General features: G+C 36.3%; 1 protein-coding gene across 1 annotated transcript in view; it reads left to right on the top strand.

Moving 5' to 3' along the window:
* The window catches only part of TMA16 (translation machinery associated 16 homolog), a 34130-nt gene extending 20463 nt beyond the window's left edge, over positions 1–13667 (top strand). Inside the window, exons 3-7 of the mRNA XM_032248520.1 lie at positions 6111–6148; positions 7351–7435; positions 8589–8737; positions 10761–10803; positions 12658–13667. Of these exons, the coding sequence (XP_032104411.1) occupies positions 6111–6148; positions 7351–7435; positions 8589–8737; positions 10761–10803; positions 12658–12898 (556 nt within the window). The 3' untranslated portion in view covers positions 12899–13667. The remainder of the gene's footprint in view (positions 1–6110; positions 6149–7350; positions 7436–8588; positions 8738–10760; positions 10804–12657) is intronic.
* The last annotated feature ends 475 nt before the right edge of the window (positions 13668–14142 follow it).

Raw genomic sequence — 14142 nt, 5'->3', positions numbered from 1 at the left:
TGTTGTCCTAAGAAAATTCTATTTATTTGCCAAGACTTTTGTTTTAGTAATACAGAGTAGAAAGGTATCACTTAATTTTTTTGCTTGGACAATATTCTAAATAGAATGTTTTCTTTTCCCTTTTAAAAATTTATTTTTAAAAAGTCATTATCTCAATAGGCATGGCCATAGAACCAAATATACAAAAATATGTTAGGTAATAGTACCTAACAAATTTTATGCTATAAAATCATAGGCTTAGGCCACCATAGATGTCAGTTTTTTGAGTAGCAGCATCAGCGACCACGAATCATACTTTACTGTGAAGTGTGGTCACAAAAGGCATGTTGAAATGCTGTTGATTCCCTGCGCCATTTCAAAAGATGATTGGTGACAACATACTCAGATAGTTGGGACAACTTTAAGCAAGGTCATAGAAAAGGTACCAATAGTACTTAACTTGAACTTGGATACCTGTGGCTTCTTAGAAATGAACAGCAGTCACCAGATGTTTTAGTAACTGTTACTGCATAAGAAGTTATGCTACAATTTATCAGCTTAAAACAAGCACAGTTTCTGGATCATGTAGGAATCCCAGTGCCACTTAACTGGGTGTTTCTGACTCAGTGTCTTTCATAAGCCTGCAGCTAAGCTGTTGTATGGGACTGCATTCATCTCAGAGCTTGCTACGGAGAAGTTCTGCTTCCAAGCTTCTTTACATGGCTGTTGGCAGACCTCAGGTCATGGCTGGCTGTTGACTGGAGGCATCAATCTTTACTGCATGAGCCTCTTCATAAGACTACTCAGAACATGACAGCTTGCTTTCTCCAGAGCAAAAGCTCTGAGACAGAGAGCAACAGAGAATGAATAAGTCTTTTTAATCTAATTTTGTAATGACATCTGTCTCTACTGCACTATCGTATTTGTTAGAAGTGTGCCACTAAGTCCAACCATACCCATGGAGGACAGGGACATAAATATTAAGAGGCAAGAATAATTGGGGACCATCTTAGATCTTGCCACCTTTTGGTAGTGTCTGCCTACCAAAGAAAATTGGTTTCCTAAGTAACAGTGGTAACCAGGCAGACTGGAGTATGTAGTTTTAATATGTTTCCATGGAATCCAGGATTCTTTGTACTGCTTCCTAGGTTTTCTTTTCCAGAAGAAGGACAGATAGGAGGAAGGTGGGGAAGGGTATCTATTAGGGAGTGCCCTGTGCCTTTTGATGAGTGATAGATGCAAAAGTTTAGTGATGTCTTCAGTTTACTTAAAAATTCAGTAGGAGACTGGGCACGGCGGCTCATACCTGTAATGTCAGCACTTTGGGAGGCTGAGGCGGGTTGATCACATGAGGTTAGGAGTTCAAGACCAGTCTGGCCAACATGGTGAAATCCCGTCTCTACTAAAAATGCAAAAATTAGCTGGGCATGGTGGTCGGCACCTGTAATCCCAGCTGCTTGGGAGGCTGAAGCAATCACTTGAACCCAGGAGGCAGAGGTTGCAGTGAGCCAAGATCATGTCACTGAACTCCAGCCTGGGTGACAGAGTGAGACTCTGTCTCAAAAAGAAAAAAAAAAAATACTGTAGGAGTAGTTAACAATGCTAGAATAAAAGTTCAAACATATTCTTTATCTTCAACATTTGAAAAGCTCTGATTTAGACTATATAACAGAAACTAGGATGGTTTGAAGACTAGTACATTCTGATCAATGAACAATTTACAAGCAGCAAGTGGCTCGTTTATATGATGTGATTTTGTTTTATGATTTCTCAGCATAGCAACATTTTGACATAGATAGCAAATGAAAATGACTCCAAGTGGAAAATTAACAAAGGAAACTAAGCAGCATGGGTAAGAATCGCAGAAACAACTGCCTTTGAGAATTAATCTTACTGATACACTACATTTAATTGATTCTCTTTAAAAATCGTGCTTACACATTGTCTATCTTAAGAATTAATCTCTCTACTTTTCTTCATTCCACCAATACCACTGTAAGTGCAGATTCCCACTGAGTCCATTTGGAGTTACTGCGGCTTGACTTCTAACTAGATTCTTCCCTCCAGCCTTATTTAAAAGAAACAAATTCCTCTCAGAGCCATTCTCCAACTTTTTATGAAGTGTTCTTTGTTTTTTAAAATCAACTTTGAGGTTTAATTAATATATAATAAAGTGAACACATTTTAAGTGTGGTTTTTGACAATTGTATACATTGATGTAGCTACCCTGATCCGTATGTAGCACAATTTCATCTTCCTAGAAAATTCCCTGTGCACCTTCCAGTCAGTCCTCACCCCTCATCTCAGGCAGCCACTAATTTGCTCTTTATTTTGATAGGTGAGATTTATGTTTCTAATGCTTACTATAAATGGGATTATACTGTATGTGGTCTTTTGTGCCAGCATCTTTCACATAGCATAATGTTTATGAGACTTATCCATGCCATTTTATGTATTAGTTGTTCTTTCCTTATGTTGGGAATATTATTCCATCCGCAGGCAATTTATTTATATCCATTCACTGGATATGCAACTTGCTTATCAATTCACTGTCTGTGTTCATTTGGATATAATTAGTTTTTGGCTGTTATCAGGGGTCTGCAAGCTAAGGCATTAGCCACCTGTTATGAAAAGTTTTTATGGAAAATATCAATGCTGGTTTCTTTTGTGTTTTCTATGGCTACATTCATGCTGCAGTGGCAGAGTTGAGTAATTGTGACAGGTAGATGGACCCCAAAGTCTAAAATGTGACCACTTGACCATTTAAGAAAATACTTGTCAACCTCTGCTATTAGGAATAAAGTTGCCATGAGCACTCACATACAGGTGTTTGTGTGGACGTATGTTTTCATTTTTCTTTTAGTTTCTAGAACTATGATTGTTGGGTAGATGTTTGAGTTTATAAGAGATTCAGTTTATAAAACTTGCTGGGTCAACATATGTAAGATGTTTGCTTGAGTTTATAGGAAATTGGGTTTATAAGAGTTGCTGGATCATATGTTTATGTATATAAGAAATTACCTTTTTCAAAGTGACAGTACCATTTTATATTTTCACTGCCAGCATATGATAGTTCTATTTACTGTGTATCTTCTTGAACATGTTATATTGTCAGAGATTTTGTTTTCCCTCTTTAATTTTAGCCAATCTAGTAGGTATATAATTTTTAATTTTTCATTTCTTGATGACTGATGATGTTGGGCATCTTTTGCCTTTTTGGTACTGGGTTATTAATCTGTTATTAAGTAGTAAAGACTGTTTGTATATTCTAGATACAAGTCCTTTGTTATTTGTGTTATGAATATTTTCTCCTATAACTGGTATGGTGGCTCATCCTTGTAATCCCAGTGCTTTCGAAGGCCGAGGTTGGAAGATTGCTTGAGGCCAGGAGTTTGAGACAAGCCTGGGAAACATGGTGAGACTCTGTCTCTACAAAAATAAAAAAAAAAAAAAAATTAGCCAGCTATAGTGGAAAATAGTCCTAGCAGGCAAGATGATTGCTTGAGCCCAGGAGTTTGAGCCCAGAAGTTTGAGGCTGCAGTGGGCAATGATAGCACTACTGCACTCCTGCCTGAGCTACAGAGTAAGGCCCTACCTCTAAAAATAATACAGGTATTGATCGACTTATGACCTATGCAACTTATGACCATTCGACTTTAAGACCACAATCGCTAGCCACGACTGCTCCGCTGTAGATTTTTGGAAACACTACAACATTTTGATGTGTATCAAGAATATCGCTACCACCTGGAAGGCTGTGACGACAAAGTCCATGAATAGCATCTGGAAAAATTGTGTTAAGGGCTATGTTAATGATTTTGACGGATTTGACAGTGAACATAAACTTGAAAGGATTCGGGAAAAAGTAGTAAAACTCGCTAAAGACCTTTCTTTGGAGTGTGAAATGGAAGATGTCAAAGAGTTGCTAGACAAGAATCTGGAGAACTTACAAATGAAGAGCTAATCGAACTGGAAGAAGAAAGAGTGGCAGAAGAAGAAAGAAGAGAAGCAGAGAAAGAAGAGGACGAGCCAGAAAGAAAGATAGACTGGATAGGGAAAATGTGGCACATATACACCATGGAATATTATGCAGCCATCAAAAACGATGAGTTTGGGTCCTTTGTAGGGACATGGATGAACCTGGAAACCATCATTCTCAGCAAACTGACAGAAGAGCAGAAGATCAAACACCGCATGTTCTCACTCATAGGCGGGTGTTGAACAATGAGAACACATGGACACAGGGAGGGGAGCACTACACACTGGGGTCAATTGGGGGGAAATAGGGAAGGGACGGTGGGGGGCGGGAAGCTGGGGAGAGATAGCAAGGGGAGAAATGCCAGATGTAGGTGATGGGAGGAAGGCAGCAAATCACACTGCCACGTGTGTTCCTATGCAACAATTTTGCATGTTCTTCACATGTACCCCAAAACCTAAAATGCAATAAAATAAATAAATGGGGGAAAAAAAAAAAAAAGAAAGTTCACCACTAAGGGATTATCAGACGTTTTATCTTTACTGAATAAACTTCTTATACATTTTGAAGCAATGGACCCAAACATTGAACAATTTGCAAGGATTGAACGGATGGTGCAATGTGTTTCGTCCGTATCGTGAAATTTATGAAGAAAAAAAGAAACATGCGATTCAGACAAAGCTCACCATGTTTATGAAAAAACCAACTCAGGTAACCCCAACTGCTGCCTCAGATGACGACATCAACAATCTGTAGCCAAGCACCAGCGGCCAATAAAATGTTTCCTACATGTTTATATATTTTGATATGTTTTGCAATTGGGAAAATGTTTCCTATGGTATTTTTTACACCTGTATTTTGTATTTTTGTATGCACCTGTATTTTGTAATTTTGCATGTTTTGCAAATATTAAACCAGTTGTACTGGTAATGCAGTGTTTTACTTAAACCTGACGAATGTAAAAATAAGAAACAAAATGGTGTAGAGATGATACAAATGGCATAAAATGAACAAAGAAAATGATATGTAACAATAATGAAAGAAAATTATGATAAAATATGACTTAAATATTTTTGTAACATCATTTCACAGTACTGTACATACAGCCTACTCAACTTACAACCAAATCGTGTTACGACTGGTCTGTCAGAACCAATTGTGGTCGTAAATTGAGCACTGGCTGTAATAACAAAGATTTCATTTTATTTATCCAGTTCTCTAGTTGTGTAAAATGGGAGGGTAAATCTGGTTTGCGTACTTCTTTGTGGATAACAGCTATTTATACTTCCTGCTTTATACAAAGCCTTCTCCTATGGCTAAGATTTTTCTTTTCCCATAATTGTAGTCCCTATTTTTTTTTTTTTAAACCTGAATAACTTCTCTGCATGTTCAGGTCTCAGCTTAAAGTTTACTTCCCTGGAAAACCTTCCAAAATCCTAAAACATATAGTAGTTGCTTTTTAAATATGCTTTTGTGGCTCTGTATGCTTCTCTGTGTTTTTATTAATCTTAGATTTTAATGTTTGTTAAGACAGGGACAGTGGATTTTTTTGTTCATTGCTGTATCCCTTGGGGCTATCAGAAAATGAAGTCTGGCAAAAACTTGGTATCCAGAGGTCTCCTGAATGAATAAGTGTTTAGAGTATCAGTAAATAGGAGGCATGTATTACCTATACACTTTCTGAAAATAAATGAAGTTTTTGTTTGTTATAATTCTTTTCAAATTCATGGAAAGTAATCATTCCGTTTTGTTTTTTTTGACGTTTAAAAATGATAATAGTGCATTTTGGTCTTGGTGGCAGCACTCAATCTTCCAAAGGTTTGCATTACTCTTGTACACAAGTATTCTGCATATTACAAAACCCATTGAACGTTCAGAATTCAGTCCGGCTTTTAGTGTTTCAACTGTTTTGTTTGATAGGCTTCCTTTAGACATTGAGGAGCTTATAAAAAGTTTCTGATAAAATTTCGTTCTAGTGATTTAAAAGAGAAGCATGGTATTTAGTGTTTCTGTTAACAAAATTATTTTCAAATTTGTAAAAGAATGATCATTTAATTAGAGTTCTTTAGCCAGTCTTTTGGTTGTTATTGTTAGAGTTTTAAAACTTGCTTTGGAAATTTTCTAACACATATCCATATATACCTTTCCTTCAAAGACTGAAGAATGAAAAGGCCTTACGTCTCAACCTTACTGGTAAGTGGGCTTACTTGTTTGAAATTCTGGCTAGAGTATAGGGAATTTCTGCCCTATACCTATTTTTTCTTTTTACTCTTTTAGTGAAATATTATTTTTATCAAAGTGAATTTGATCAGACTTGACCTAAACAAAACAAATCAATCATTAAATTTGGAATAGTGTTAATGATTTCTAGCTAAGATTTCCAGAAAGTGTTAGTTTATATTTATCTATCTACCTACCTGTCTACACATATATACATATCCATCTATTAGTCTATCTGAAGTTTAACTCTACCTCCCTAACCATTAGAATTATGAAGGATTATGGCCTAGGTAGAAACAATAATTCACTTTTATTTAATGGTGTAGACATACTATTCAGTTTGTATCTCAGCATCATGTCACTTTTTTTGTTCAGAGTTATTGCTAATAATTTTTTATTGACAAGTCTGAGATTTAAATACTGTTAGGCTCTTTTATTAAAATGAAAGATATTTGAACCCTCATCTATAATGCTTCCTCAGGTAATAGAATAGTATTTTTAAATGGGGTGGCAGTATACTGGACAGGGTGATTTTTTTTTAATATGTAATCTTGAGAACTCTAACGGAAAGTGACCCCAATATTCAGGTTTTCTCATAAGGATGAATTTTGTTGGCTCTTTGTTAATATATCTCAATTATTCTACACAGTATCTGGCAGCTCTTGTATGCTTCATTTATTTGCTAACTTTGGGGCCCTGGACAAGTTATTTAACCTCTCTCATTTACAAACGGTGGTAATAATAGTACTAATTATCATGGGATTATAAAACTATTTACCTAGTGCCTGCAGCTTATTAAATACTCAGCAAATACCATTCTCATCATTAATGGAGTTTTCATTTTATTATGTTTGACAAGCTATTCTTTGCTTATAAATACTTAGAAACTCATGCCCAATTAAAGGATTATTTTCCTTTTTTGCATCCATATTGGATAAGAAATATACACAGAAGAGCATCCCTCCCACTCCTCTCTCTTTTCTAAATTAAAATCTGACGACAGTTTAATTTGTGACAGACTGTTCTAATCAGCTGTGAGCCCACACAACGCTTTGTGTTTAACATTGACATAAATTTTGGTTCTGTTTTAAGCATGTTAATGTTGAGAATTATAATGAATACTTCCTTGCTTAAACAATGATGTTGTGGTAAAGTGTCTTGGTACTTGTTTTTAGGTGAAAAACTGCAGTGGTTTCAAAATCATCTTGATCCCCAAAAAAAGGGATATTCAAAGAAAGATGCTTGTGAACTAATCGAAAGGTAAACACTGGGAATATTATGAGCAAAGGGTCAGAAAACGGAATTCTCCAGCGGGGTTCTTTAAAACACAGAGCTGTGTTCTGGAGTTGTAGAAGAGCAAATGGGCTTGGTTATCAGGAAGACTTTGGATTCATTTCCTGGCTTAGTCACTACAGGAGGTTTGTAACCTATTTGGGTCTCAGAGTGGTAGTTGGACCACTTTCTTGGGATCACGACAGGCTTCCAGGAGAAGTGTCATCTATAACTGGCAAAAGGTAGGGGTTAGCAGATCAAGGCAAGGTAGTTTAAAGAACCCCTAGCCAGAAAGATATTTAAAATGGCCAGAAGTAAGAATGAAGATAACATATTTAGTGATCTGCCAGACATTTAATATGACTAAAATAAGTTCAAGGAGGGAAGTGTGGCAGGTACAATACATGATAACCAGCTCATGAAAGACCTCAGATGTCATTCTAAAAGTTTGGACCTTATCCGAGGACATTAGGAGCCATAGGAGGCTTTTACAGCAAGCACCTAAAAAGATCATACTTAACATTAGAAAGGATACAGTGAGAATGAAGAAAACAGACTGAGAGGTTCATGACTCTGGCCAAGAAACTGTTGAAAGGTTGGTATAACAGTCCAGGCAAGAAATGATGGTAGCCTTTGCATGGCTTATAGCATGAAGAAAAGAGAAGTGAAAGATTCCAAAGATATTAAGAGGGTAGAAGTCTCAGTGTTTAGTGAAAACTTAGGTGTAGAATAACAGGGAGAGACAGCAGTCAACGAGGCCATCAGATTCCTTGTCTGGACAACTGTTTCCTGAGTTAGGAAACCCAGGAGAGAGGGGGTTGGTGGGGGGTAGGTGAGGACAGGGCGATGACAAGTTCAGTTTTGATGTGCTAATGGTGAAGCCACTAGGGGACCTAGTTGGAGATGGTGGTTGAATGTCAGGGTCTGCAGTTTGATAGTAGGCTGCGATTTGGTCACTGAAGTTAAGGAAATGGTCGAGTTATCCAGGGAATGGGTAGAAGAGGTTTGAGGACCTGAGGACTCCAGAGGAGCATAAACATTTAAAGGGCACACGAAAGCTGGATACTAAGTTTTCCATTAAGCAATAAATGCCAAATCCGTAGACTTTGTATATAACACAAATCATATTCTTATTTTTCAGGTACTTAAACCGATTCAGCAGTGAGCTGGAGCAGATTGAGTTACATAACAGTATCAAGGACAGGCAGGGGAGGCGGCACTGTTCCCGGGAGACTGTCATCAAGCAGACGATGGAGCGAGAGCGACAGCAGTATGAAGGATATGGCCTTGGTGTGCTCACTGATTTTTTATTTTCCTTTTATATTACAGAGCAGTGTCAATTTGTGATTGATTTCAAAGGTTTTATTTTATATATTGTTTATTTCATTTGGTTTTCTTCCTTTGGTATCCTTTTCTTTGTAAGGATTTAGAATAATTTTTGATTCTTTTTTTTTCCTCTACAATAAAACTATCGATTTTGTGAGAGTGACATCATATCTTTTCACTGTGATAGTAATACTGATTACTCTCATGTTCATCTTGTCAACCTTAGTTTGTCCCTAGAACTCCAGATGTGCAGTATCACACTTGGGTTTCTCAAACTCTCTATTTGCATGTCTTTTGGGCATCTCAGACTTGACATGTCATAAAACAAAGGTCAGCTTTTCTCCTAAACCTTGCTCCTCCCGTAGGTTTCTTTCTCCAGTCAGTGGCATCACCACTTGCGCAGTTGCTCAGATCAGAAACTAGAGTCACTTTCACAGTCTACATGCAGCCTGTCAGCAGAGTGTTTAGAATCTGGTGACTTTGACAACTACTACTACCACTTCCCACCTCCCTGGTTCAAGCCACTGTCGTCTCCCCACTATCGTGGTAATAGCCTCCCAGTTGCTCTCTGTGCCTCCACTCTTTCCCACTAAAGTCTGTTTAACATGTAGCAGCCAGATTAGTTGGTAGTATTTATCAGAGCACATCCAAAGTAAACCATTTGCTGGTGATACAGCTAGGACTAAAATTCAGATCTGCTATGCTGCAGTGCTTTTCCCAGAAACAGGATGGCTCTGGTGAACAGACTCTGATGAGTTTACAGGTGTCAGTTTTCTTGTGGGGAGATTGTCACCAAATTCCATTTTGATAACATTTTGAGAAGACTAGATATGACCATCCCCTCTCTTCTCCTCATGTGGTGTAAATATTTCTAATTCAATAAGTTTCATTAAAAAAATTTTTTTGTGCTTATTTATACCTCTTAACACCTAGCATCTCATACTGTTATTTATTCTCTGAAACTGTTGTAAAAAGTCAACATAGTCTGGGCACGGTGGCTCCTGCATGTAATCCCAGCACTTTGGGAGGCCAAGGCATGCAGATTACTTGAGGTTGGGAGGTCGGGGCCAGCCTGACCAACATGGAGAAACCTTGTTTCTACTAAAAATGCAAAATTAGCTGAGTATGGTATAATCCCAGTTACTTGGGAGGCTAAGGGAGGAGAATTACTTGAATGCAGGAGGCAGAGGTTGCAGTGAGCCGAGATCGCGCCATTGCACTCCAGCCTGGGCAAACTCCATCTCAAAAAAAAAAAAAAAGTCAGTATCTAGTTGTAACAAACATGCTTATTTTTATCTTCTTTATTGCTGGATACTAAATGTCATTTAACATTGTATTGAATTGACGAGATTTTTTGCAACAATCTTCCAATTTTTTTGTTCATGCCTCTTGTATTTCACCAATTTAAGTGTGATCATGCATGTTGGTTTATGATGAACTTTTGAAACAAGCTAAGAAACTACCATATACCTGTTTTTAATTAAAAATAGGTTTAAGTTTTATTGAACTTCTTTAAGCAGATTTTTTTTTAATTTGAAAAAGTCTTTTTTCACATTTAGAAAAATAAGATTTTTTAAAAACAATAATTTTTGCATTCCTGTGATAAATTCTACCCTGTGAAGGTAGATTATTACATGTTTGAAAACGTTATACTTTTCACCAAGAAAAAATATATAACCTGGCATGTTATTTTAGCGGATTGATAGTTATACTTTGCCAGGTACCTTTTATTGTTAAAAAGGAAAGGGTTTATTTTGTTAATAGCTTTGTTTTATTTCATGGAGTCTATGCTAGAACTGATCATTTAATGGCATTTTTCTTAAGTCAAACTTTTCATGTTAATTGTAGCAATACTTTGAAATTTTATTTTCTTTTGGATATTTTTGCTAAAAATTATTTGTTGTATAAAAATAACAAAAGAGGGAACTGTAAAATTGTGTCATTTAGAAAACTTTGCCTAATGGAGATAAATTATTCTCTTTTCCAGAGATTCCGGACATTCTAAATGCAAGTAATCTGAAAACATTTAGGTGAGTCTGTCTTGTATTGTTGCCTTGACGCTGTGTGTAAAGTACGTGACAAGTGAACTTTCTTCCCCTTTGAGTCTAGACGGTGGAACTAAAAGAAAATCAGGGGTTTCTTTTAACCTTTTCTTTTTTATCAGACCAAGTAAGAATTTTCTGAAGTTGCGCTTATAAATACTTGATATGCATTGACAGGATAGTGACCTGGTGTGCTTGTTTTTCAAAATGGTTTAAGATACATTATTATTATAGTACCTCAAAGTATGTGATCTCACTGTTCCTCCCTTAGTTCTTATTTTTTTTAAAAAAAGAAATAAGAGCAACAGACGTGATGGCTCAGTCACATCCCTAGGCTGTTGTGTAGCAGCCTCTTTCGCAGAGGAGATGGTTATAGGAATGATTCCAGGGAACAGGTTAAGTCATCAAGACTCGCTTTGTCCAGCGGTCTCTAGTTGTAGAAGCTACTGAGTAGGATTTCAATTTTTTAGGTTTTTTTTTTCTCTTTTTTCAACTTTTATTTTAAATTCAGAGGTACATGTGCAGGTTTGTTACGAAGGTATATTGTGTAATGTTAAGGATTGGTGTAAGAATAAGTCCATTACTCAGGTAGTGAGCATAGCACACAAGAGGTGGTTTTTCTTACCTCTTACCCCTCTTCCTCCCCTGTCTTGTATTTCCCAGTGTCTGTTGTTCCCATTTTTATGACTTTATGTACCTAATGTTTAGCTCCTACTTCTAAGTGAGACATGTAGTATTTGCTTTTGTGTTTGTGTGTTACTTACTTAGTTCACTTAGGATAATATATAAAACTCCTAGAAGAAAACCTAGGGAATACCCTTGTTGATACTAGCCTTTGCAAAGAATTTATGACTAAGCCTTCAAGCAATTGCAATAAAAACAAAGTTGGACAAATGGGACCTAATTTCTGCACAGCAGGAGAAACTGTCAAGGCAGTAATCAGACAACCTATAGAATGGGAGAAAATATTCTCTAACTGTTTGCATTCAACAAAGGCCTAATATCCAGAATCTATAAGAAACAAATGAATCAGCAAGCAGTGTTTTAGTTTTTAAACACAGGTTCTGTTGTATTAAGCACTTTGGTCTTAACTAGACCATGTTGATGGCTCTTATATTTAATGTTAATTGAAATTAGATAAATTTAAATCCAGTCATCTTCTGTACTTTTGAATTCATTGAAACTAAATTAGCTTTAATAGAATTCATCTATCATGTTTAAGATGCAGTTCGCTTTTGAGCTTATGTATAGCATGTATTTATAATTTAAATTTATGGAGCTTAAGTTCCTTTTTATACCTTTTTATTTTGCCTGTAATCAAATATATAAATATGCCCTTTATTTCTAAAACAATGTATCTTCTACTCCCTCCAAACAAAGCCAGAAGCAAGAAAAGAGATGAGTATAGCCTTCTGGTTAGAGTTCAGTTCCCAAAACAATATCCATATTATTTCTAAAGTAATTAATTATCACAGAAAATACTGAGGTTGAATAACTGAATATTTTCCATTATAAGAATAACAGTTGTTTGATTTCTGAAACTTAACTGGGATGTACTTCTGTGTGTGAAAAGGAAAACCTCTTCTGACTATATTTTGGAGATTTGTCAGGTATGATAACAATTTCTACTTTTGATTGTGATTTCTTGATCTGGGTAGCCTGAGAGAAGGAGATACTCAGGGAGGATGAAAGAATAGAACAGCTTTCTTGTAATTTATGCTTAATATTTTCCTTTAGTGCTTTTGAAGTTTTGAATTTGGAGGATCCTCTGAGTTTCAAAAATTTACTGTCTCCTGTTTTTTCACTTCAACACTCTGTACTCTTTTTTTTCCTTTTGTCTAGGGAATGGGACTTTGATCTGAAGAAGTTGCCAAACATTAAAATGAGAAAAATTTGCGCTAATGATGCAATTCCGAAGAAGTGTAAGAGGAAAACTGTTATAACTGTACATCAAAATTTAGGAGAATTGGAACTAAATGATGAAAGTTTAGGAGAACTGGAACTAAATGATGAAAATTTAGGAGAACTGGAACTAAATGATGAATCAAGTGACTCAGATGTGGAAATGACTGCAGTGGCCTAATTGTCTACGCTTGAATTGAAAATAAATAACTTGAGAGTTTCAAATTATATTCATTGATTATGGTACATAATTGTCAATATACAAGAATTTGGTATTGACATTCTCTTATACAATGAGAGTTTCATTTGCAGTTTCAAAAATGGTGTTAGATTTATTTTAAAATGAACATTGCTTTTCATTTATAATAAGTTGCTAAAATAGATAGACATCATCTGCAAAAAGTTGTTTAATCTTTTTCATCTTAATTTCGGGCTGGGAGGAAGCAATATAACCCTCTCCCAGCTCGAATGTTTTGGACAAAAAATGTTTTTTTTTCGTGTGTGTGTGTATTTATGATTACCTAATTTCACATTTTGTGATATGGACAGTAACCTTCTCTCTCGCTTCTGGCTCATAGTTAAGTCTGAAAATGGTTGTAAAAACTGAGTTATAAATTACATGAAAGAGATTAAGAATTGCTTAAACTGACACTTAAAGCCCCTACTGTTAGATGAATAACTTGTGAAAAATGACAGATTGTCCTCCTTCTTAAATATTTGTTTCTAATTTCCCCTGTGTTGTCAAAGCAAAGATTATAACTAATAAGCTACACTGCTGGGAAACTAGATTAGATAAGCATTTATTGAATGAATGTGTTTACCATTTAGGACCATAGTAATTATGTCACTCCTAGTTGGATCAAAGTAGCCTCAGAGATAACTTGTCTTTAGAGTGATGCTTAAGATGTCCTTAATCCTTACCTGTTAAACATGTTCACATGGGGTGATAACTTGTGCTCCCTTCTTCTAGACCGCTTCTAAGTCAGTGGCACATTTTTGTAAGACAACGTCTATAGTTCATGGCCATGAAACAAAGTAAAGGTAACTTATTTTTGTAAACTAGAGGCTAGCAAACTGTTTCTTTGTAAAAGGCCAGAAAGTAAATATTTAATATATTAGGCAGCATAGGCCAAATGTAGTTTCTGTTGCATATTCGTGAACATACGTGTGTTTGCCACCCTTTAAAAATACAACAACCGCCTGGGCACGGTGCTTACGCCTGTAATTCCAACACTTTGGGAAGCCTAGGTGGGTGGATCACTTGAGGTCAGGAGTTCAAGACCAGCCTGGCCAACATGGTGAAACCCCATCTCTACTAAAAATATAAAAATTTGCCAGGTGTGTTGGCAGGTACCTGTAATCCCAGCTACTCGGGAGGCTGAAGCAGGAGAATTGCTTGAACCCAGGAGTCAGAGGCTGCCGTGA

This window comes from Sapajus apella, unplaced genomic scaffold, assembly GCF_009761245.1.
Source record: "Sapajus apella isolate SASKATOON/1434 unplaced genomic scaffold, GSC_monkey_1.0 scaffold67, whole genome shotgun sequence".
Classification (NCBI taxonomy): domain Eukaryota; kingdom Metazoa; phylum Chordata; class Mammalia; order Primates; family Cebidae; genus Sapajus; species Sapajus apella.
The sequence above is the reverse complement of the archived record's forward strand: the minus strand, read 5'-3'. Positions and strand labels throughout refer to the sequence as shown.